Source organism: Diceros bicornis, chromosome 5, assembly GCF_020826845.1.
Source record: "Diceros bicornis minor isolate mBicDic1 chromosome 5, mDicBic1.mat.cur, whole genome shotgun sequence".
NCBI classification, from domain to species: domain Eukaryota; kingdom Metazoa; phylum Chordata; class Mammalia; order Perissodactyla; family Rhinocerotidae; genus Diceros; species Diceros bicornis.
The window spans coordinates 90399463-90426495 of record NC_080744.1 but is presented as its reverse complement, the minus strand read 5'-3'; the positions used below and the strand labels follow the sequence as shown (position 1 = coordinate 90426495).

General features: G+C 39.6%; 1 protein-coding gene across 1 annotated transcript in view; it reads right to left on the bottom strand.

The window, feature by feature from the left end:
• The window catches only part of AGBL1 (AGBL carboxypeptidase 1), a 360791-nt gene that overhangs the window by 207450 nt on the left and 126308 nt on the right, over positions 1 to 27033 (bottom strand). The window contains exon 16 of the mRNA XM_058540551.1: positions 26723 to 26876. Within this exon, the coding sequence (XP_058396534.1) occupies positions 26723 to 26876 (154 nt within the window). The remainder of the gene's footprint in view (positions 1 to 26722; positions 26877 to 27033) is intronic.

Genomic DNA, 27033 nt, shown 5'->3' with positions numbered 1-27033 from the left:
GATGTTAAAAGTCCCAAAGTGTTGTTCCTCTCCCAAGGTCCAAGGATGATCTTGCACACTGTCAATTTTATTTACACTTTATTTTTAGACTATTTAATATATTAGGTATAAAAAAATATTTATAAAATTTCTTCTCTGAGGACCTACCTCTTGCCCCAGACAACTGACAATGGGTACACCCATCTCTTTCAGGTGATCCACTCCCTACTGGTTAAAGCATAGTCCTGCTCAATAAGCAGAATCCACTAGCTTATGACTCTGACATCACCCACCTCATTTTTCGCTCACCATCCAACTCAGGCATGTTGCCCTCCAACTCTGTCTTTTAATTCTTAGAGCCTTGGCTCTTAAAAAGCCAAATGCCACTCCATTTTATTCAACAATACAAGGTTGAAAAAGCCTAGCTCATACTGACTAGCTCTGAACTTAAGATAATCTTACTTCATTAAAAACCCTATCAGCTTTATCTCTAAAGTTATTCCAAGAAAAGTGCTTAAGCATTTCATAATTAACATGTGGCAGCAGGTGCTGTGAACAAAGCAGACACAATTATAATAACTTGAAGTCACAAATTCATAAACGATAATGTATTATTAATCAATTATTGGGGCCTGAACAACATTTAATGAGATTAAGCTGATTGCCAGGCTCAACTATTGGATACATATTGATTTAATCAGAGTGCTTAATTAAACTGTGTAAGCTACCCACCAAATCACTACATCACAGCTTCCTTCAAAGGAGGACACTTTCTATTCCGCTTCTTTTCCTTGTGAATTAGGAATTGGTATTGATTGAAAAGAAATTAAGATAAGGACTCTTGCTTTTCATAACAACTTAAGAAACTGCCGTACGATCAGGCTATTTTTTTTTTCAGTTATAAGAATAAATGCTGTTTGCACAAGTGTACTCAGAGTGCAATTTGGCATGTAGGAATTCCTTGTTTTTTCCAAAGAGTTCAGACATTATATAAACAGGGATACATTATATATTAAACAAAGAAGTTGGTCGCTTACAATCCATCATTTTAAAGACCAAAAACTGAGTTTTAAAAAAAATGAAAAAGCCCTGCAAAATATTAAGATAAAATCATGATTCAAACTCAAGTGCCCTCCGATCCCTTTCCCAGCCTAAAGTGTTTCCAAAACCTTGAATTAAGCTTCACACTGCTGAAAACCAGAGAGGCAGACCCATTTTACTCTACAAGCGTCCAATGGCATCTTCCAGAAGCTAAAAGCTGCTTCTCCAGCAGCAGAAAGTTTTCAGAATCACTCACACAACCACAATGCATGAATCCTCGCCCTTTGACATGCAGGTCCTCCTTTCACTTGTCACATTGCTAATGATGGGAGTTTTATGCTGAACATGGAACAAAATGTTTTTTGCTCAGTGTTCCAGCCCGATGATCCCGCCTGAGGGAGACAGTGACAGCTCTGTTGAAGCATCCTAGGGTACAGGGAGCCCTGCTGGTCTTTCTAATTAGGGTTTTACCCTGTCAGTTTCATGAATAGCCACTTCTAACCCAGATGCACATCTCTACATGTTGAGGATGCCCTTGCCCTATAAAATCCTGGGATGTCAAAATCCACAGCTGCCACCTAGACTCAATGCTCAATGAGCCACAGAAAACCAGCTGCGGGGAAAGTGCACATGGAACACTGGAGCACCAGCATTTCCCTCTGAGTTGTGGATGCAAGCTTTTAACGCACTCGTCTGTTGCTGGGGAAAGGCAACACTGAGCACACCAGCTTGAGGGGAGAACTCCATCACTCGATCATTACCAAGGTGGCTATGGAAATACATTTTAATTATTGCCTTTCGGAAAACTAATATGCCTAGTGACTCAGTCGGTAACCCCTGTTCTTGAATCTCTCCTGCAACTGGAATCAGTGAAGTGATTTCCCAGTAATAGCTTCAAAAGTCTTTTGTTTACAGAAGCCTGTCTGGCCAGCTACTTCCCTTTTACAATTTTGGGAGAATGAGAGTAGGAAACCACCACAAACTGGAAAATGCCATATCATTTGCATCAGTTTTCTTCCACTAAATCCAATCCTTACTTTCAAGAAGAAGAGAGAAAAAGTATAATAATACAATCTCAGCATTCTGTAAGTCAGGCTTGCGGTGTGACTGTGTATGCTTTGTTTTGGGGTAGGAGGGAGTCCCTACTGTCATAATTACTGATCATTCACCTCTAACAGAGTGGAATAAAGGATCCCAGTGGGTCCATGAACATTGATTATGGAAGAACAGCTAGGATCCATCTCCAGGTTCAATTGTATCCCTCTATCCTGGTCTTTTGAGAGCATAGGGAACATTGATCAGCTATGCTGAGAATCATTCCTTGTCCCAATTACACTAAGTACACCTACCTTGGAAGTTACTATTTAGAAACTCCACCGTGAGGACCAAGAGAATCTCCACCAGCTGCAAGGGAACGAGGAGTTCCTCCCACAGCTGGAGACACCTCCAGCCTCACAGAGCAGAACAACTGGGATGGATCAAATAACTTGTCTTTTTGAGGTTTGTGGTGTTGATGTTGGATATGGGTGACTGAAATCAGACAGAGGAGGTGCCTCTATGTGAATGACTCATCTGAAAGGCAAGAAACATAAAAACCAAAACACCACTCTTTTGCTGATATTGATGATGTCAAACAAAATAGGCAGGAAGCACTGGAGAAAACCTTGTCCTTGGTTGGATTCTTAATCTAGAAATTCCAAAATACTTCTTTACTAAGGTTCTTACTTTCTGCTAAGGAAAAAAAAAAAGTATTCCAAGAATCAGAAAAGAAAGAGTATCCTTTCAGCAGGACTAATGTCAATTCTAAATATAGAATAGCAGATACACAATTTCAGATTCACAAAAAGACTTTCAAATTCATATTATCCATTATAGTAAACAAAAAAATAGACTTTCATTTTCCTTTCTAATGGAAAGAAGTAGCATGTAAAGTGGAAAGATCAAGGAGTGAGAAACTCCATTTCCAGCAGAATAATAGACTAAATATTCTTAACAATCCTCCAAATGAAACAACCAAAATGCTAAAATAAAATATTTTTTTCAAAAGTATTTTTAATGCATTGCTGAGCTGGTCTGAAAAGACAAAATCCATAGATGCTAAAAACAGGGTGAAACCAAAGAAACTTTGAAAGGTAAGCAAGCATCAAAGCATACTTTCCCCTCGAAGGTTTCTACCAAGCCTCGGAGACCTCGAGCTTCTCCTTTGAAGGCTGCAGGAGACACAGAGAAGTGAAGCAGAGGGCTCACCCATGGTAGGGTATCCAATAACTTGCATAAAGCTGAGACCCCAAAGGTCTTCATTCTCAATTCACAGAAAGGGAGAGCAAGTACGTCTCTTTATCTCAAATTTTCCCTGGGAATGTATAATTACAAGCAAATTCTCACTTACATTTGAATTCATGATCCATATGTGGTCCTCCAAATTTAAAGTAGGTATTATAGTCATCTCAGTTTGCTAGCATCCTCAGATGACTAGAAGAAGCAAATACAAATACTTTCTTAAATAGAGGAGTCTCAATTCTGGCCTCAAAAATTTCCCACAGATAAAATTCCAAGTAAAATGAATGGCTTAGTGTCAAAATTCACAGAACAAACCAAGAAACAAGGCTCCATGAGTGAGAAGCAGCAGAGACAGAAAGGCATCTATGAGTAGCAAAGACGTGAGATATTAGATTTATGGGAAACGATATGAAATAATTATGTTTAATTTTTAAAGGAATGAAAGAGAAAGTTGAGGTATGACCAAAGAACGAGGCTTACAAAAGCAAAACACCGATGTAGAAAAGGATTAAATAAATTTCTGGAAGTGAAAAACCTAATAATTGAAACTAAAAAGTCAATAGAGTGGGGGATGTTAAGTAGAGAGCTCAAGGGGTGAGAATCCCCATCAACAGAAGAATAACAGACTACTTTGAACACCCTTCTCAAAGGAAACATTTAGAAAGCCACTGGAGACAGCTGTTCCCATCCTAACCATGAAACAAAAAATATAATAATCTCTTCCTCATAACTTTTCTTGAACCTATCAGGGGCTAATGTCACAAAGCAGACAAGTGAACTGAATTCCAAAAAGTAATAAGTCTCTACAAGGAGAGAGACACAAACTTTTCTCCTTTGCTGGAGCACAGGAGGAAGAAGGGGCTGCATAGAAGCAGGTCAAATCTTAAGAAATTCCTGAAAGCCATGTGTGGGATAGTGTGTCAACTGGAATGGATCCTATACAAGGGGAGCTCACACTCACCTTCAAGATCTTCTCCTTGGATCAGTTGCAGAGCAAGAGGACAGGAGGAGCCCACACACACACACACAGTGGCACAGGCAAGCAGAAGGTGGTCAGCTGCTACTGATGAACCGGCAAAAACACCACCTGCTTCTTTGGATCCTCATATAACTGCTGTAGGAGGAGCAACAAACCCTCTCACCCAGGGCTCTCAGGGCCCAGACTACTATCTAGTGCTTCTGGGAGAGGGGTAGATGCAAAAGCTGTCTGCTCCTGGGGGAGGAAACAGAGTGTGGAGGCATAGGTCCTCCATGAGGCAGACGTGCTGTTGAAAGCTGAGGGTGGAGCAGGAACATGGAGAACCACTGCCCCCGCACCCTAGGCCCTACACTAATTAAGTGAGACTAGCAGCCACCACTAGAGGAAATTGAAGCCTGTGAGTGAGAAGAACAAAACCCACTCCTGACCAGATTCACTACACCCCACACTGACAGAAGAAGAGGCAGATCCGTTACTGAGTGTGAATGATATCGATCTCATTTCCTAATATTCTTCTACACATATTGAATGCCCAACGCTCAATTAAAAAAAACACTATCAAGAGATAAAGCAGACACAGGCTCAGAGAAGATTCAAATGTTGAAATTATCAAATAGGGACTTTCAAATAAATATGATTAATATGCTAAAGGATCTCATGCAAAAGAAAGAACACATGAATGAACAGATGGGGAATTTTAGCAGGAAGAAAGAAACTCTAAAAAAGGGTCAAATGGAAATGCTATAAATTTTTTAAAATTATATCAGATATGATTCTCTTGGTAGGAAGAATAAATATTTGAAGAGATAAAGGCTGAAATTTTTCAAAAGTTAATGAAAAATAAATCACAGACGCAAGTAGCTCAGAGAACTCTAAGCGGGATAAATGATACATACATACATCACACCTTCATAGATCACAGTCAAACTGCTGAAAACCAAAGATAATGAAAAAATCTTGAGGGCAAACAGAGAAAAAGAAAACACAGCAGAAGGAGAAGCACAGATAAGAATTACAGCATACTTCTTGCCAGCAACTATGCAAGCCAGAAAACATTGTAGCAACATCTTTAATATATTGAAAGGAAAAAAAACTGTCAACCTAGAATTCCATACTTAGAAAAAATATCCTCCAAAATAAGATGAAATATAAAGACCTTTTCATAAAAATAAAAGCTTAGAGAGTTTATTGCCTGCATATCTGCCAGTAATACAAGAAATATTCAAGTTCTTCAGACAGAAAGAAAGATTTCAGGTAAAAATTTGGATCTAAAAAACATAAATAAAATAGACCAGAAAGGGTAAAATTGAGAGTGATCATATGCATTAGTTTCTTATGACTGCTGTAGCAAATTACCACAAACTTGGTGGCTTAGAACAACATGAATTTATTCTCTTATACAGTTCTGGAGTCCAGAAGTATGAAATCAGTTTCACTGGGCCAAAACCAAGGTGTTGCCAGGGTGATGCTCCTACAGGAGGCTCCAGGAAGGAATCCATTTCCTTGCCTCTTCTGGTATCTAGAGCTGCATTCCTTGTATTTCTTGGATCATGACCCTTTCCTCCATCTTCAAAGACAGTAGTGTAGCATCTATCTTTGTGCCTCTGCTTCTGCCCCATGACCTCTGCTATTTGTAACCTCCTCCTGCCTCTCTTGTAAAGAATCTTGTGAAGGCCCCACCCAGATAATCCAGGATAATCTTCATATCTCAAACCCTTTATTTAATCACATCTGCAAAGTCTTCACCATATAAGGTATCATTCACAGGTTCCAGGGATTAGGATATGAACATCTTGGGGGCCATTATTCACTCTATCACAATATAAAAACAATTCTCAACTCATTTTCTGAAGCCAGTAGTTCCCTGATACCAAAACCATACAAAGATATTAGAAAAAAAGAAAATCACAGGGGGCCAGCCCTGTGGCTTAGCGGTTAAGTACATGTGCTCCACTACTGGTGGCCCGGGTTTGGATCCCAGGCATGCACCAACGCACCGCTTCTCCGGCCATGCTGAGGCCATGTCCCACATACAGCAACTAGAAGGATGTGCAACCATGACATACAACTATCTACTGGGGCTTTGGGGGAACAAAAAAAAAGGAGGAGGATTGGCAATAGATGTTAGCTCAGAGCCAGTCTTCCTCAGCAAAAAGAGGAGCATTAGCATGGATGTTAGCTCAGGGCTGATCTTCCTCACAATAAATAAATAAATAAATAAATAAATAAATAAATAAATATCACAGACCAATATCCCTTATAAACATAGAGCAAAATATATCCTAACCAAGGGGAGTTTCTCCCAGAAATGCAAGGTTGGGTCAACAATTAAAAATCAAACAATATAATTCACCATATGAACAAATTAAAAAGGAAAAATCACATGATTTTTCATCTGTGATTCATTTATGATAAAAATTCTCAGCAAAGTAAAAACTGAACACAACTTTCTCAAGGACATCCATGAAAAACCTACAAATAACATCATAGCTAATAGTAAAAGACTAAATAATTTCCCTCTACAATCAAGAACAAGGTCTTTCCACTTCAACATTATATTGAAGTTCCTAGGCAGCATTATATGACAAAAAAAAAGAAAAAGAATCAAAATGGACAAGAAATAAAACTATCTTTATTCACAGATGACATGCATGTGTTATATGCTGAAAATTAACAAAGAAAAAACTACCTGAAAAGCTACTAAAAGTAAAAATGATAGCAAGGTCATGTGAATCAAGGTTTTTAAAAAAAACAAAGTTAAAAAGAACCTCAATTCTTGATCCATGCCTCATAATATACACTAAAATCAACTTGACATAGACACAAATGTAAAATCTAAAACTATAAAACTCCAGAAGAAAAATTTTATGACCTTGGTTTAGGCAAAGATTTCTTAAGCTCAGCACTATTAACATTTTGGGGTGGGTTCAGGGAGACTGCCCTGTGCATTGCAGGATGTTTAGCAGCATCCCTGGTCTCTATCCTCTAGAAGACAGTAGGCGTCCCCCAAGTTGTGACAACCAAAAATGTCTCCAGACATCGCCAATTGTCTCCTGAGGGGCAAAAACGTCCCCAGTCAAGAACCACTGAGTTGAGTAAATATTTCTTATCTAGAATACATAAAGCACTAACCCTAAGTTAAAAAAAAAAAAGTAAAAGAATAATGAAATGTCATCAAATTTTTAAATTTCCACTCTTTAGGAGACACTATGAAGAAAATGAAAAGCAAGTCATAGATTGGGAGAAAATATTTTCAAAACACATATCTGATGCAGAATTTGTATTCAGAATAAACAAAGAAGCCTTATATCTCAATAAGACAAATAGTCCTATAAAGAAATGGCAAAAAACTTGAACAGACACTCCAATACCATTAATCAATAGAGATATACAAAGCAAATTACAATGAAAAACTACTTCATACCTACTAGAATAGTAAATTTTTTTTAAAAAAAATACAAAATGCTAGCAAGGATGTCGAGCAACTGGGACTTTCAGATATTGCTGGTAGGAACGCAGAATAGAATGACCACCTTGTAAAATAATTGGGCAGTTTCTTAGAAAAGTAAACATACACTTACCTTATTTACCCAATATAAATGAAACTATATATCCAAACAAAGACCTATATGTGAATGTTAATACTAGCTTTATTTATAATAATCAAACTGGAAAAAAAACCATGTCTACCAACTGGTGAATGGATAAACAAACTGTGGTACACCCATTCAACAAAATAATCCTCAGTAATAAAAATGAATGAGCTACAGATACACACAAACAATGTGAATGAATCTCATGAGCAATATGCTAAGCGAAAGAAGACAGGAACAAAAGGCTACAGACTGTATGATTCCTTTTATGTGGCGTTCTGGAAAAGGCAAAATTATAGGGACAGAAATCAGGTCAATAGTTGCCAAGGGCTAGGAACAGGGGAGAGGGGCGATTGCCTACAAAGGGGTACAAAGGAAAATTTCAAGGTGAAGAAAATATTCTATATGTTTATTATAGTGGTGGTGTATAAGTTTTTTCAAGATTCATCAAATTGTACACCTTAAAAACTCTGCTTTACTGTCTCTAAAGTATACAATAAACCTAATCCTAAAAAAATGACAATATAAATATCAAAAATCTCAACAAAAGAAAAAGAGAGAAAGATTAAGTACTAAATAGGACATACATATGTTTTATACCAAATTTATAAATGTAACTTACCCAGCAGGAAAAGTGTCATTTCACAAAATTGAGATAAAATAGATATTTAATAAAATACAAATGACTTCTAAGAATATAAAAAGATGCTTACTGTCACTAGTCATAAGGTAAATGCTTATTAAAAGCATAGTGTGATACCATTTCACATGACTAGATTGGCAAAAATTGAAGTCAGACAATACCAAGTGTTAGGAGAGATGTGGGGCAGCTGGCATGTTCACACACTGCTGATGGGAGTGTAAATTGGCACAACCATCCTACAGAACACTGGTATTACCAAGTTGAACATGAAGATACCCTATTCCGTTTGTAAGAGAAAAAAAACTGGAAACATTCCAATCAGCCATCAACAGTAAAATGAATAGATTGACTTCAATTCACACATAGGAGTACTATCAGTAATGAAAAATAAACGACTTAGATGTCAACTCAAACATATCAACATGGTTCAATCTCAAATGTTTTTAACAAAAAGAATAAGCTGATCACAATATGTACTGTATACATATATACATGTACACTCAACAGTAAGTTGTTTAGAGATATATAAATATGTGATTAAAAAATATAAAGAAAAGCAAGAGACCATTTAACACACAATTCAGGATGGTAGTTTCCCTGAAGCAGAAACAGTAGGGAGACGTAGGGGGCTAAAATATGGATAATGCTGTGTTTCTTAAATTGGGTATTATATACTTGGGTGTCCATTTTATTGTAGTTGTTTAATCTAGACCTATATGCTATATGAATTCCTTTATAAGTATTACATTAAAAATAAAGTACTTTGTCTAATTATAGAAGACCTGAATTTTAATTATTTTAATTTTAAGAATTTTAATTATTTCTGGCTCTCTATTTAATAGCTATGGAACCACGCACAAGTCACTTTAACTCACAGCGTCTTACTTCCATTACCTTTAAATGGAAATTTTTTCCCTAATACATTACTTTCACAAGTATAAAGGAAAAGACTGTTATATTAGACTCCACAAAAATTAAGCAAAAAAGTTAACAAATTTAAGAAGAAGTGACAGACTAGGAGAAAACACCAGCCAAACACTCTATCCCCTCTGCTTAGAACAATGATCAATACTCAATAAATATTTGCTAAATGAATGAATTAATGTTTAACAAAGAATAATATTTCTAATATGCAAAGAGCTCCTAATAAATCATTTAGAAAATGACAAAGCATCTAATGAAATAATAGACAAATGATTTTAAAAGTAAGCAATTTAAAAGGAAGAAATATAAAAGACATTTAAAAATATGGACCATCTGAGTTATGCTCAAAGAAATTTAAACTGAAATAACATTGAAATGGTGTTTTGAGGCAGGGGGATTAATTTTTTTTTAACTAATAGGTAGGAAAATGTAGGAGACTGATAAATCCATTGTGGATTGGGGCATGGAAGAAAATAATCTATGCTTTTGGTGGGAGTATAAATTGGTGGCACAGAATTTGGTGAGGTCGTCAATTCTCAGAATTCACAGGGAAGAGATTTGGACTTCTTATAGGACAGAATTGTCAGGAAGGGTAATTTAAGTCCATTTTATCTAAATTTCAAGACTCGATATGTATGAGTTCATGTGTTTATGTGTGAGTGAGTGTGTGTGTGTGTGTACGTGTGTGTGTTGGTGTACTGAAGAATAAACATGAAACTGTTAACAGCAATTGCTTGAGAAGTAGTAATAGGAGAAATACGGAGTTATTTTCACATTTTACTCTAATTTATCAATTTTTTAGAACAAGGATGACATTTTGGCATTTTTAATTTAATTTTTAAATTTTAAATATGAGAGAGGCGGAGTCAAGATGGCGGCGTAGGCAGACTCTGAACTCACCTCCTCCCGCAGACACAGCCAATTTACAACTACTCGTGGAAAAATTACCCCTGAGACAGAACTGAAAACTGGATAAGAGGAACTCCTGCAACAATGGACAATCCTAGCTGGGGTAGAAGAGGCAGAGACCCCCTTCCGGAGAGGAAAAACACCGCCTTCACAAGCCGCCAGCTTCACGGCTGCCGGGAGCAGCTCACAGGTACGCACCCTCCCTGGAGGCGCGGGGCCCTGAGCCGGGGAGCACCCCCGCTGGGGGCATTTTGTGGACCCAGCAAAATCGAGACCAGCGGCATAATATCTGACTGTGCCTGCTACTAAAGCAGTGGGGAGGACCCCCAGAAAACCCGGTTCACAAAGAAACTAAAACTGGCTTTTAAAGGGCCCGCACACAAACTCACCCGTTCCAGAAAGCATCCTAAAATCACCAGAAAGAAAGGTGCACAGTGCTTTGGTGACAAGAGACTCACCTAATAGGCCCTGAGTGCATCTCGGTGAGGGGTGAGACCTCTCCAGGGACTGGGACATTGGCGGCGGCCATTGTTGTGGCCTGGTGTGAGCGTGCTGACACAGACGCCATTGGAGTTCTCCCTGAGGCCTGCTAGCCCAGGGTCTGCTCCACCCACTAGAGCACCGATTTAATCCAGCTCAGCCAGGGCAGACAGCCCACCCTAGAGACTGGCCCCACCCAACAACACGCCCTCAGGCAACGTGTGGGCCTGCATAGATTGGTGACTGGATTCTCTGCAGCCTGGCAACTGAGCCGACTTGAGCGGGCAGGGTGTGCACAAGGAGCGGGTGGAGAGTGTGGGGCGGTGGCGGAGTGTGTGGGGCTCCTGCCGTGGAGAGACTGGGTCCACTTGGGGAGGTCGGGGCGCTCACACGGGGCAGGACTGTGTTGGCAGTGGTGTGGACCTGTGGGCAACAGGGCTTGTCAGCTGCAGAAGACTTGTGCTTCTCAAAGACCCACATAGGAGGTTTGCCCCACCTTCCAAAGCCTGAAACAATTGGGTGCTCCTGTGCCTGAGGCCAGCCCCACCCAGCTGCAATCCTCAGAGAGCTGACAAGAGACCTAATAGGCTAGAGGCTTACAGCAATTGTAAGGCCCTGAGCCTAACAACCTGCCACGCTGGGGGCCTACTCAGTTAAAAGAAATACTGCAACACAAATGTGGTATTAGAACTTACAGCCAACTGTGCTAGGGCTCCCCCCACCTGATAAAGAGACTGAAGGGCCCACAAAACTACAAGCAGCTGAGCATAACAACAGCTGGCCAGGAGCATAACTCAGCCTCCCTGGGTGCCTATAGGGAGAGCTAACAGGCCACAATAGAAGGACACACGTAGCCCACATAGGGGTCACCCCTGGAACATTGAGAACTGAGGGAAGCACGCTGGAAGCCTCCTAAGGCATCACTTACATCAGGTCACCTATCCAAGAGCAGGAGACGTAGCTGACCTACCTAATACATAGACACAAGCACAGGGAAAGAGGCAAAATGAGGAGGCAAAAGAATACATTCCAAGTAAGGGAACAGGACAAAACCCCAGAAAAGGAACTAAGTGAAACAGAAATGAGCAACCTACCTGACAGAGAGTTCAAACTAAGAGTGTTAAGGATGCTCACTGATCTGGGGAGAAGAATAGATGAACTCAGTGAGAATGTCAACAAAGAAATGGAAGATATAAAAAAGAACCAATCAGAAATGACAAATACAATACTGGAAATGAAAAATTCATTAGAGGGACTCAAAAGCAGAGTAGAGGATACAGAAGAACGGATCTGTGAGCTGGAAGAAAGACTAGAAGAAATTACCCAAGGTGAACAGGTAAAAGAGAAAAGAATTAAAAAGAGTGAGGACAGTCTAAGGGACCTCTGGGACAACATCAAGCGCACTAACATCCATGTTATAGGTGTCCCGGAAGGAGAAGAGCAAGACAAGGGGGCAGAGAATCTATTTCAAGAAATAATAGATGAAAACTTCCCAAACCTAAGGAAGGAAACAGACATCCAGGTACAGGAAGCACAGAGAGCCCCAAACAAGATAAACCCAAAGAGGCCCACACCAAGACACATCATAATCAAAATGTCCAGAATTAAAGATAAAGAGAGAATCCTAAAAGCCGCAAGAGAATGTCAAGTTACATACAAAGGAAACCCCATAAAGCTATCAGCTGACTTCTCAGCAGAAACCTTACAGGCTAGAAGAGAATGGCACGATATATTTAAAGTGCTAAAAGGAAAAAACTTACAGCCAAGAATACTCTACCCCAGCAAGGTTCTCATTCAAAATGGAAGGAGAGATCAAAATTTTCCCAGATAAGCAAAAATTAAAGGAGTTTGTCACCAAGAAACCAGTGCTACAAGAAATGTTAAAGGGACTGATTTGAGGGGAAAAGAGAAGACCATAAATAGGAAAAATTATTTATTTCCATGATTAGAACGTAATGGATACAAATGTACAAAAAAGAGGTTAGATATGATATCAAAAACATAAAAGGAGGGAGGAGGGGAGTTAAAGAGTACAGCTTTCAGACAGAGGTCAAACTAAAGTGACCATCAATTCTGTATAGAAGAAGTAAGGAACAGAGAAGGACTACTAAAACACTGAGAAAAAAAAAAAGATAAAAAATGGCAGTAAGTACATACTTATCAATAGCTACTTTAAACGTCAACGGACTAAATGCTCCCATTAAAAGGCATAGGGTGGCTGACTGGATAAAAAAACAAGACCCATATATATGCTGCATACAAGAGACACACGTCAGACCTAAAGACACTCACAAACTGAAAGTGAAGGGATGGAAAAAGATACTCCACGCAAATGGCAATGAAAAGAAAGCTGGGGTAGCAGTACTCATATCAGACAAAATAGAATTTAAAACAAAAACTGTAAAAAGAGACAAAGAAGGGCATTACATAATGATCAAGGGAACAATCCAACAAGAGAATATAACACTTGTAAATATCTATGCACCCAATGTAGGTGCACCTAAATATATAAAGCAATTATTAACAGACATAAAAACAGAAATAGACAGTAACACAATAATAGTAGGGGACTTTAACACTCCACTTACACCAATGGATAGATCATCCAAACAGAAGATCAATAAGGAAACATTGGCCTTAAACGACACACTAGAACAGATGGACCTAGTAGATATATACAGAGCATTCCATCCAAAAACCGAAGAATACACGTTCTTTTCAAATGCACATGGGACATTCTCCAGGATTGATCACATATTAGGCCACAAAACAAGTCTCCATAAATTTAAGAAGATTGAAATAATACCAAGCATCTTTTCTGACCACAACAGTATGAAACTAGAAATCAACTATAGGAAGAAAATCAGAAAGGCCACAAATACATGGAGATTAAACAAAATGCTGCTGAACAACAACTGGGTTAACGAAGAAATCAAAGAAGAAATCAAAAAATACCTGGAGACAAATTAAAATGAAAATACGACATGCCAGAATTTATGGGATACAGCAAAAGCGGTTCTAAGAGGGAAGTTTATAGCGATACAGGCCTATCTCAACAAACAAGAAAAATCTCAAATAAACAATCTAACAATGCACCTAAAGGAACTGGAAAAAGAAGAACAAACCAAGCCCAAAATCAGTAGAAGAAGGGAAATAATAAAAATCAGAGCAGAAATAAATGAAATAGAGACCAAAAAAACAATAGAAAAAATTAATAAAACCAAGAGCTGGTTCTTTGAAAAGATCAACAAAATAGACAAACCTTTAGCTAGACTCACCAAGAAAAAAAGAGAGAAGGCACAAATAAGTAAAATCAGAAATGAAAGAGGAGAGGTTACAACAGACACCTCAGAAATACAAAAGATTATAAGAGAATACTATGAAAAGCTATATGCCAACCAATTCGACAATCTGGAAGAAATGGATAAATTCTTAGAATCATACAACCTTCCAAAACTGGATCAAGAAGAAGTAGAGAATTTGAATAAACCAATCACCAGTAAGGAGATCGAAACAGTAATCAAAAACCTCCCCAAAAATAAAAGTCCAGGACCAGACGGCTTCCCTGGTGAATTCTACCAAACGTTCAAAGAAGACTTAATACCTATCCTTCTCAAACTCTTCCAAAAAATTGAGGAGGGGGGGAAGCTCCCTAACTCATTCTACGAAGCTGACATTACCCTGATACCAAAACCAGACAAGGACAACACAAAAAAAAAAAGAAAATTACAGGCCAATATCACTGATGAACATCGATGCGAAAATCCTCAATAAAATACTAGCAAATCGCATACAACAATACATTAAAAAGATTATACACCATGATCAAGTGGGATTTATTCCAGGTATGCAGGGATGGTTTAACATTCGCAAATCAATCAACGTAATACACCACATTAATAAAATGAAGAACAAAAATCACATGATCATCTCAATAGATGCAGAGAAAGCATTTGACAAGATACAGCATCCATTTATGAAAAAAACTCTGAATAAAATGGGTATAGAAGGAAAGTACCTCAACATAATAAAGACCATATATGAGAAACCCACAGCTAATATCATCCTCAATGGTGAAAAACTGAAAGCTATCCCTCTAAGAACAGGAACCAGACAAGGATGCCCACTGTCACCACTCCTATTTAACATAGTATTGGAAGTCCTAGCCAGAGCAATCAGGCAAGAGAAAGAAATAAAAGGGATCCAAATTGGAAAGGAAGAAGTGAAACTGTCACTATTTGCAGATGACATGATTTTATATATAGAAAACCCTAAAGAATCCACCAGAAAACTTTTAGAAGTAATAAACGAATATGGTAAAGTTGCAGGATACAAAATCAACATACAAAAATCAGTTGCATTTCTGTACACTAACAACGAAGTAGCAGAAAGAGAAATTAAGAGTACCATCCCATTTACAATTGCAACAAAAAGAATAAAATACCTAGGAATAAACTTAACCAAAGAGGTGAAAGATCTGTACACCGAAAACTATAAAACTTTTCTGAAAGAAATTAAAGAAGACACAAAGAAATGGAAAGATATTCCGTGCTCTTGGATTGGAAGAATTAACATAGTTAAGATGTCCATACTTCCTAAAGCCATCTATAGATTCAATGCAATCCCTATCAAAGTTCCAACAACATTTTTCACAGAAATAGAACAAAGAATCCTAAAATTTATATGGAACAACAAAAGACCCCGAATAGCTAAAGGAATCCTGAGAAAAAAGAACACAGCTGGAGGTATCACACTCCCTGATTTCAAAATATACTACAAAGCTATAGTAACCAAAACAGCATGGTACTGGCACAAAAACAGACACACAGATCAATGGAATAGAATCGAAAGCCCAGAAATAAACCCACACATCTATGGACAGCTAATCTTTGACAAAGGAGTCAAGAACATACAATGGGGAAAAGAAAGTCTCTTCAACAAATGGTGTTGGGAAAACTGGATAGCCACATGCAAAAAAATGAAAGTAGACCCTTACCTTACACCATGCACAAAAATTAACTCCAAATGGATTAAAGACTTGAATGTAAGACCTGAAACTATGAAACTTCTAGAAGAAAACATAGGCAGTACGCTCTTCCACATCGGTCTTAGCAACATCTTTTCAAACACCACATCTGACCGGGCAAGAGAAACAATAGAAAAAATAAACAAATGGGACTACATCAAACTAAAAAGCTTCTGCACAGCAAAGGAAACCATCAACAAAACGAAAAGACAACCTAACAATTGGGAGAAGATATTTGCAAACCATACATCTGATAAGGGCTTAATCTCCAAAATATATAAAGAACTCACGCATCTCAACAACAAAAAAACTACCAACCCAATTAAAAAATGGGCAAAAGACCTGAACAGACATTTCTCCAAAGAAGATATACAGATGGCCAACAGACACATGAAAAGATGTTCAAAATCACTATCAGGGAAATGCAAATCAAAACTACAATGAGATATCACCTCACGCCCGTCAGAATGGCTATAATTAACAAGACAGGAAACAATATGTGTTGGAGAGGATGTGGAGAAAAGGGAACTCTCATACACTGCTGGTGGGAGTGCAAACTGGTGCAGCCACTATGGAAAACAGTATGGAGATTCCTCAAAAAATCAAGGATAGAACTACCATATGATCCAGCTATTCCACTGTTGGGTATTTATCCAAAGAACTTGAAAACACCAATTTGCAAAGGTACATGCACCCCTGTGTTCATTGCAGCATTATTCACAACAGCCAAGACTTGGAAGCAACCTAAGTGCCCATCAAGGGATGAATGGATAAAGAAGATGTGGTATATATACACAATGGAATACTATTCAGCCATAAGAAACAATGAAATCCAGGCATTTGTGACAACATGGATGGACATTGAGGGTATAATGCAAAGTGAAATAAGTCAGAGGGAGAAGGTCAAATACCGTATGATTTCCTTCATTAAGTAGTAGATAATAACAACAATAAACAAACACATAGGGACAGAGATTGGATTGGTGGTTACCAGAGGGGAAGGGGGGAGGGAGGAGGGTGAAAGGGATAATTTGGTACATGTGTGTGGTGATGGGTTGTAATTAGTATTTTGGTGGTGAACATGATGTAGTCCATGCAGAAATAGAAGTACAATGATGTACACCTGAAATTTTTACAATGTTATAAACCAATAAAAAAAAAAGAGTAAAAAATTTTAAATATGAAATATAAATATAGTTGGAGACTCAGAAAATATGACAGAGACCCATGTACCTACTCATCCAGATTTAAAAGTTGTTAACATTTTGCCATATTTTCCTTAGAACTCATTTTATTTAAGAAATACAAACTCCCCAATAGATTTAAGACCCATTTCTCTTTCCCTTTCTGCTCCCTCCATCCTCAGATGGAATCGCTGTCTTGAATCTGGTGTTATCATTTTTCAGCAAGGTTTTATACTTCTGCTATGCACATAAGTATCCATAAACAATAAATTGTATTGTTTTGTTATATAAAAACAATGTATCTTAATGGAAATTTTAATAACAAAGTCACGGTCGTGTTGTGAGGCTTCCATGAAATATACAAATCAGTATCACCTGGTTAGCCCAACCTAGTAGTCTAAGTTGGACTATTGTTTGAACTGGTAGGATGGTGATGTCCCACCCTTCAGAGCATGTGTTGTTTGGTATGGGAGCCTTTGCATTTGGGGCTAGAAGACAAATGAGGAGTTTGAGTTAAGTTTTTGTGTCTTACGTGTAGGGACCCTGAGAGAGAAAAACATCTGGATGACAGAGGCATGGGCTGCCATCTGGTCCCCGCCTAGCCTGTGAAGAAGGAGGTGTTTTCACAGGAAACTTGGGGAGACTGGTGCCAAGCAATGTTGAGGTATGGCATAGAGTTTTGGAGAGTGTTAATCCCCTCATCTTTACATGGAATCCAGCAACTCTCTGAAAACCCAGCAATGACAGTGGTAAGAGTCCTTTTAGTAGCTACAAGGGCAGCAGACAACTATCAAGAGAAGCCCCATCATCAGGGAAGAATGGAGTGGCCCATAAGGGGGGACTATAGCCAATGTCTGCTTTATGAGCACATTTAGGGCCACCCTTGGGTCCCCCAAGAAATACTAGGAAACAAGTAACATTTCAAGAGGAGTTAAAGGCCTTACATTATGGGTGGGAGCAAGAATAGATGCAAGGATCTCATTTATTTGTTCAAAAAATATTTAGTGTGCACCTGTTTTGTGCAGAGACCATTAGTTCCTAGAGATGCAATGGGGAAAAAAATACAGCCTACAGTCTGTGATCTCACGGAGCTCAGTGATAGGGGCTATGAAGAAAATAGAACAAAGTCATGTGAGCAAGAGGTTCTGAGTGGGGGAACATTAGGCTTCCTTGACCTGAGCTAAGATAATATATGACAAGAAGAAATCAACCATGCCGAGCTATGGAGGAAAAGTGTTCCACTCAGAAGGAACAGCAAATGCAGGAGCCCAGGGGAGGTAGTTAGGTTGCTGTGTTCAGGCAATAGAAAGAAGATTAGTGTGGTTGAAGGGTATTGAGTGACAAAGGGTAGGACACAGGTAGGAAAGGCATGCAGAGTCTTGTAGAGGCAGTAAAATTTAGATTTTACTAAAATTACAGGGGTTATTAATGCTAACATGACCACGTATGGACCCACAAACTGGAGATGCCTAGAACATAATACTTACAGTATAAACAATTATTTTTACACACAGGGAATTGCATCTTGAAGGTAAAGGATTTTCTCCATTATTGCACAGCTAGAAGAGGCAGAAGAGTGCAGAGGTTTAGAGTCATGAAGCTTAAGATTCAGACAGTTTTGGGATAAATCTGAGTTCTAGCTCTTACTAATTATATGGCTTTTCAGGGCCTCAACTTCATCATCTAAAAATGGAGATCATAAATATAATTCTCTTTTTTTCTTTACCACACAGAGCTGTTGTGTGGAACAATTAATCATGTGTAAACACTCTACAAACAGTTAATTACATTAAAATATATAAATTGTTATACCTCATGAACACATTTATAGGATAGAACATTCTGGGATTGATTCTGATGAAATATGTTACGTGTTTCTGCTACAGTAATCACATATAGTCAACTTTTAGTATTCTTGCTAATTGAGAAAATTATTCAGGTAATGCAAAATTTGTTTTATTTCCCTCGGAAATAGATTATATTTTATAGCATATTGTCTTTATAATTACGTTTAGACTAAGTTCTTATATAATTTGCAGGCCTCTGAAAATGAACATTTCCAAAACTGAACTCATTTTCCCTCCACAACAGTCTTACTCTTTCATGAATTTCTTTGTTGGCCTGAAACTGTGCACCCATCCCCCAAAGTAGAAATATTTCAATTCTTTGCCCTTTATCCCTACGCCCCATCAACCACCACGACCTCTCACTTCTAACTTAGAACTGTCTCCTAAATTTAGACACTTCCCTCCCATTTCCATAGACTTATCTTCCTTGAGAACCTCATCATCCATAAAGATGACAAGCAATTGCGGTTATTTCTTGAACAGCCACTATGTGCTAGGCACTGTTCCAAGACTTCTACAATCTTCAGACTGCCCCAAAGAGGATGTACAATTATTATCCGCAATTTATAAATAGAGAAACCAAGGCACAGAGTGTTTAAGCATCTTTTTCAAGGTCATAGGCTGATAAATGGCAGAGCCAAGATTAGAAAACCTCAGCGAGTCTGGATCTAGGGTCTATGCTTAAGAAATCCTCCATGCGGGGCTCCATGGCCCCACTATTCTCAGTCTAGACTTCCTTTCACATTACTGCCACAAAATTTGCCTCTAAAATGAATCTGATCTTGTCATTTCTCTGCTTTGAATAACATCCTATTAACTCATCATTGCCTTCGGGAGAAACTTCCCAGCAGGAAAAATAAGCTCCTTTATCACTCAGCCCAACTTACCTTTCCCACCTTATCTTCCAGCCCATAATCGATCCACCATCGTATAGTCCGGACACCCTGAGACTTTCACAGGCCTCCCTGCCTCTGCAAATGCTATTTTCCTACTTGAAAACACACTCCCCCATTTCTTTGCATGTAGCACTCTGACTTCACGATGCAGATCAAAAGGCAATTGCACTGAATCTCAGTGTTATCATTACAAAATGAGTGTAAAAATTATTTTCTTCCTCAACTCACAAGGGAATTATGAGGACCAAATGACATTATGTAAAAACCTTGTAAGAGTAAAATACGTACACGAAACGGTATAAGCAAAGCTTTTCAACTCTAGATTTTACAATCTTTCCCATGTCCTCAACCAGCCTTGGAAGGAAGAAGGATTCTTGGCCTTTCTTTTCTTGGAGTGAACAGACCAAAATGGGAAGCAGAAAGGAGATATTCCACTGGCCTAAATGTCATAGAGTTTTGAGGGTTTGTATTGAAAGAAAGTGGGATTATTGTGAACCACTATTTACGTATGTGCTGATAAATGACAGTAAGAAAGATGAGGAAAAACAAATTTAAGATGGTTTGGATGTTTTTATATACTCTCCCTTTCATGTCTTCTCAAGAAAGATCCAAATTGTTCTTCAAATAGTTTTTGGATGCTCAACTGAGGTTTCTTTGAAAGCAAAGCTGTGACCACGTGCATGGGATTTATACAGCTCACTCTTGTGGGTATACGTCCTCCTTTGGTTCTACCATGCAGACAAACACTTTCTTCTCTGTGCTTCCACTGAACTCTGTTTATCCCTCTGGTAGAACTTGCTATATCATAATGACCTGTTTACATGACTTTCACAAACACACACACACACATACACACAGTTCCTGTAGATTGTGAATGCCTCAATGAGAAGGAGTAAATAATATTTATCTTTATATTCCTAATATCTACCATGGTTCTTAGCCCCAGTTGCCTGAAGACAAGGAAACCCCAAGGCAAGAAAATGGCATAGTTCAGTTTCTTTAACTGTAACTCCTTTTACTAAAAATTTCCATAGAGAGAAGTCTTTACGTTCTCATAGTTCATTTTTTCAGTCCTAACATTTGTCAGGAGCAGTGCTGTATAGAAAAAGAAAAGAAGATGATTTACCTGGGAGACAAGAGGTCTGAGGTCCAGAGCCACCTCTGCCATTAGCCAGCTAGGTTACCAAGAGGGATGAGTTCATGCCCGTGAGCGTCAGTCCCTCACTAGCAATTGAGAAATCCAGACTCAGCAGTCTTTACGGAGTTTTTTTTTTTTTTTTGGTGAGGAAGATTGGCCCTGAGCTAACATCTTTTGCCAATCTTCCTATTTTTAGCTTGAAGAAGATTGTCCCTGAGCTAACATACGTGTCACTCTTTCCTCTATTCTGTATGCGGGACGCTGTCATAGCACGGCTTGATGAGCTGTGCATAGGTCTGCACCTGGGATCCGAACCCAGGAATGCTGGGCCCCTGAAGCGGAGCACACAGACCTAACCGCTATGCCACCATGCCGGCCCCTCTTTATGGATTTTTAAGCTCTAAAATTCAGTGATCCCTTAGCAATATCTGGCCCCACATGCCTCTAGGGGGAAAAAAAATCCAGAAATTTCCAGAAGTGAGAGGTTTTCACTTCACCTGAGTTTCTGCTTTCCTTGGACCACTGTTGTCACTTCCAGCTCTCCCAGCGGAAAGCTCTGTTCTTCATACCTGATCAGGTGTCTCAGAAAGAGACAAAGGCCAGCGAGGATGGAAAATGATTCCCAAAGAAGCCAAAAGGGGAATTTTGTAACTGTGTATTTTTCCACTCTGTTCTAATTTAAAACCACTTACAAGTGACAACTCCCAACATGAGGCAGGTGCCTTGTGGTAGCTCATTACACCCTCGGGACCCCATGTAAATCTTTTTTCTGAGAACAGCTATTGTCTTCCAAGGAAAAGCTTTTAGCATAATGGCAGGCTGAATAGAATATTCCTTTTGTAAGAATATTTTTAAGAAAAAGAAAAAGAGATAGGTATTCTTTAACAACTGTAAATGCAGCCTCTTGCTTCCCCCACTTCAGGCCCATGGAAAGAAGAGTGTGTGAGCCAGAGGAGACTGTGGCAGTGGAGTGAGACTGTCTCACCTCCAGAGACATCTACAGGGTAGACTCTGCTCTTTTAGATTATAATAAATGCAGGATGGAGATGTCTCTGATTGCAAAAAAGCAGATCCATCCCCTCCCATCCACTTTTGTTGTTTCCGACTTCTCACCAGTCAGTGACCATTCACTTGGAGAAAGAGAGTTTCTAATAAGAGAATGACATTTTCCCTCAGAAAATTCCCACCCATTAGTTCCTCCTCTTGGCTAGCTCTTGACAGTCAAGACAATATTGCTGTAGGGTCTGAATAGATAGATGTCCAAAGGGGAAAATTCAGCAATAAAGCTCCTGAGAAAAATGAAGAATCCATCACCGAGATGTAGCTCCCTAAACCAAAAAGGGACCCAATTTTCTCTGGGCTGAAACGGTAATTTGGAATAGGAGGTTATGGAGGAAATGTGGAGAAGATGGAAAAGTTATCAAAATGATGGGGGTCTTGAATAAGCAGTGTGTTTTGATCACGTGCATTTCTGGGGAATTTCCCCGTGAGGGCAGAGCCTAAAGGAGGGTGATCTCCCGGACTGCAGGACAGAGGCCTGGGCGCTCCTCCCTGAGCACCACTCACTGCCATTGCACCTCAGGCTGGTTATTTACCTTTAGCGAGCCTTAACTGCGCCATCTGCAAAATGGAGATCAGGACAAGTACAGAGGCTCATGACAGCACAGGCAGCGCTTCTGCAAGAAGCAGAAAGCAGGCATGGTTGAGGGAATGGCTGAGCCTGGGAAGAGGCAGAACCATTCCACTCACTGGGTTTCTCACTCACTTCCACTAGAGTTTGAGTAACCCCCAAGGACCCCCAAAGATTTTCTTTACACTCCAGATTGCTCTTTAGCTCTGCTTAAATTCAGCATCTTTTCTCTGTTCAATTCAAGAAAGCAGACAACATATAACACACACATGCGCCCACGCGCACACACACACCTGTTCCTGAAGAGTACACAGACTAAAGAAAATAGGACTTTTCAGCTCTCTGCTTGGAAGTTGCATATTCAAAGTATCTGCTAATCAAAGTACCTATTAACATACAATGTGTTAAAGGATTCAACGAGGCTGAGTGTAATTATGCCAGGACATCATTAACCAATGGAGACTGGTCTCAGAAAGCACTAGTAACAATTTTCTGGATTGATCTTGCCTACCAAACCTATCCCCAGATCTGGTCTTCTGATGCCTTCTGTTCCTGTTGGAGCCTTTGTCCCATTCTCGTGGATTCTGCTGACTCGTCCTCACTCATTCTCTGCTCTACAAACCCCAAACGTCCAGGGTTCCTTTGACATCTAGAATCCTACCAGTTAGGAAGGGCCTGGACTTTCCCGTTCCCCAATGCCTCATCCACCAAGAGTATCTGATGCAGAATGAGCTGTTTGTCCTTTTGTAACAGCTCCCTTTCATCACCAACTTCTCTTCAAGTCTGTGTCTTCCATAATAGCTTCAGTGACAGTTTCTCAGAGAAATTCCCTGTTCACTGTCCCACTGAAAAGGGCAGAGAGTGACTTTGCTTTTGGAGATCTTGCAGCATTTTGGCTCTGAGGGCTCAAATCTCAAGGTTTGTAAAGTAGCGAGTGTTCTCTCTTGGGAGCATTGTGAGAAGGCACCCATCCTCAATTCTCCAGATAGCGATAAAGGATACACCAGGTAAATCTGGCTACCACTGAACTGAAAATATATTTATCAAGAAAGTAAGGCTAAATGCTTCCAGAAAAATAGCTTTTTTTAAAAAAAAAAATGCTTTTGAAAAATAAATCAACCCAAATTAAGCCTTCTAGGAGACTCTCTGGAGCCCAGACCCTGGGAAGAACAAAAGTAATCAATAAATTGTCCTGAATAATCTCCAGCCCCGGGACTTTAGGCCAGACCACCAGGGGAACCAGTCTCGAGCAGGGGCCTTCTCCCTGGGTCTCATACCCATTCTCTTATTTCTTGGGTTTCTAAAACAAGACTGAAGTGATAATCCTACACAGTGGAAAGAAAGTCTTTCAGTACACAAATACCTCCCTGTGAGAGCTAAGTGGCAGCCGCTGAACCAGAAACTAGCCAAATCACAGCTAAATACAACTGCACACCCAAGCTGGCCTAGTTCCGGGGAGGGAGGAAGCAGGTAAGACAACTGAAGCTCACTTGGAGGGAGGCCTGGAGGAAGGAGAGTCTTGAGCTGCTGGCACATTAGCTACTTTCTCCTCCGAAAACAGTGCATCACATTTTGTGGTTTAAAGGAAGTTAAGTGGTTTTATTTCTGATTTACAGGCATGGTTAATTGCATTTTCAAGGGTAAATGGTGTTTATATTGTGCTGTGTTTTTTTTCTTTTAGAAGCACAGCAATGGCATGTGTTCACATATACGTATATTGCAACCTGCAGAGCAAATTTTTTGTTCTGGAGCCCGTCTGAGACTATGTTCCCATCACTGTGCCGAGGCCATGCAATCTCAGCTCTGAGCTGGAATCTGAGGGGTATGAATCTTCTCTCCCCCTTCCTTCCTGCCACAGTCTGAAACATCCACCATGAAAGTGCTTCCATTGGGTTAGAAAACGAAAATAAAATTCATTATGAGCAGGAAGAGGATAATATATTTATTTGTGGTCAATTTAGTGTGAGTTGCTTTAGCAACTAAGCCAGCTTCTAATAATGTGTGGACATAGAACAGGGAGGAGAGGAAGTTCTGGCTCACAGAGTGGAGCCCAAATGGTGATGCTGAACACCTGTTCTGACGACTCTGTTGCACACTTGCTGTGTGTATGGACTCTGTAATCAGAGTCACAAAATCAGAAATCGGAGACCAACACTGACCATAGTATTTAACTTCCTGAGTCCTACTTACCTCATCTGTAAAATGGAGATTCCTAAATTCAACCCCCATTATGAAAGATACCAATTTGCTAAAGGATCCATACAAAGCAGACTTTCAGTGCACGGGCAAAATAGGTTGGAACTCTTCTTGCATGACTTGGAAATAGAGGAGGGTATCCTAGGAAGGGCACTAGCCTTTGTCACTTTTTAGCTCCATGACCTTAGATTAATCCCAGGACCAGCTACCCAATTTGCAGGGCCCATTGCAAAATGAAAATACAGGGGCCCTTGAAAAAAAACTTTTTTAAGAATTTCAAGATGGTAACAGAAGAGCATTAAACAAAGTGCAAGGCCCTTCTAAGCATGGGACCTGCACGCTGTATAGCTGGCACACCTATGAAGATGACCCTAATTAGTCCCTTTTCCTAGGGCAGAGCCCTGGTTTCCTCAGGATCCAGCTCAATGATGGTGCTTGCAAGTCTATTATGCCAAAAAGAAAATGAACAGGGTCATCTCACCATTATATGGGCCCTCTCCACACCTGCCCAGGACACCTCTTGAGATAAACAACAGCTGACATATTAGCACACGTTGAAGAGAGAAAACAGTAAGGATAAATGAAAGTGTACATTTATTATTACTAATCTCACAAAGCAAGCAGAAACCAGCCTCCTTCGATTCATATAAGGGTGTGCTAAGAGATCTTTTCTCTCTTTTTTTTAACTGAACTATTCCAAGTGCCAAACTACTTAGGGGCCTTTACCACGTTTCAAGTCTTCTCCTTAAAGTAAGAATGATCTCTGTAGTTATAATATCAACAAAAGCATCAATGTCACCATAAACAAAAATGCAAAACCAGAGGCAGCTCCATGTCATAATTATGCATTGGGTTCTGCTCAGCTCCTATCTAGAAATTGCACCTGCAAAACACACACTTACATAGATCCACTTTCTTAAATAAATAATTGTTCAACGAACATTGCACTGGAAGGATTACTGTCTCTAACTTCCAAGAACTGCTCATCTGCGAGTGAAAGACTCCATGACTGTTACAGAAATTGCTCTTAGATGCATAACACACATAAGAGAATTTTTGGAAAATCCCTTATTATTCATTAAAGCATTTTAGGGCCTCATTAATTCAGATGGGATAATCAGTTGTTGATTAGCCAGGTTGTTAAGCATCCATTGTCAGATGCTGATGGGCTGTGAGAAATTACATTTCGTATCCACCATAGAGTCACCTGAAAGCAGTTAGCACTTCATCATGTAACGCTGCATCTTCTGGGGAGGAATTAACTGGATTTTTATTCCCCACTCTTTTCTTTCATCTCCCAAACTTTTCTGTATTGCAAAGCATCATCATTCTGTTTGGTTTTTCTTGCCTAAGTTCTAAAATTACATCAGAAGCCAACTTTAAAAGCTGGTTGATTACAGGTGAGTCACATTCGTGCTCAGGCTCTAACAGCAAAGGGCATTTGTGTGGGTGGGTGGGTGTGTGTTTTGGTTTGGTTTTACAGTTCTTAGCTAGAGCCTCCTCCACACCATCAGCCCTTCAGATCCAAATGGTCTTCAGGTTATCCAATGGATTCTCCAGCCAGGGCTCCAAAGCTCAACTTCCTTCCTTCCCAAACCTGACTGACTGTGGGAGTCGTATAATGGCAGTAAGCACGGTGACAAAGTCCCAGGATTAGAGGTTGGAAATGTGATTCAGAGCCGTGGTTCTGTTCTAGAAGAGGATGTGACTGTCACTAGTAAACTGCTCTCAATTCCAATGAGTCTTTCATCTCCCTGATGGTTTGCAATTTGTTTTTTCTCCTTTTAACAACAGAGCAACATTAACATTTGCCCTTTGTGTCATGCCGAGAAGAGTTAGGGGTGTACTTCTATAAAGATAGACCACTCACAACGCTTTATGGAGCTTCTAATCTCAAAGAGACAGAGTGCTTCCAAGACTGGGAGGACGCCCCCTCACCATCAGACCTTCAGAGAAGAGGGTCCTCATTTTACTCACGGAACTGCTCCAGATGGTCAGCACTGTTCGACTCGGGCATGGCCGTGATGGTCACCAGTGGACACGAATTCCCTCCTAGCGTCTGGCAGAGAACCTCTTGCCGGAAGTAGACCTGCTTGGGGTTCACACTTTTTTCCAGGATGTCAAGGTGAGTCTGGAGCAGAGGTGAAGCAGAAGTGCATACTATTCAAGTTTTTGATGATAACAGCTACAGAAAACAGCAACAAAGCTTCTATTCCTGTAACTCCTTGTAGTTTAGAAGTATTTTTGCTAAACTAATCTGCCCTATTTTGGGCAGTAAGTGATTGTAA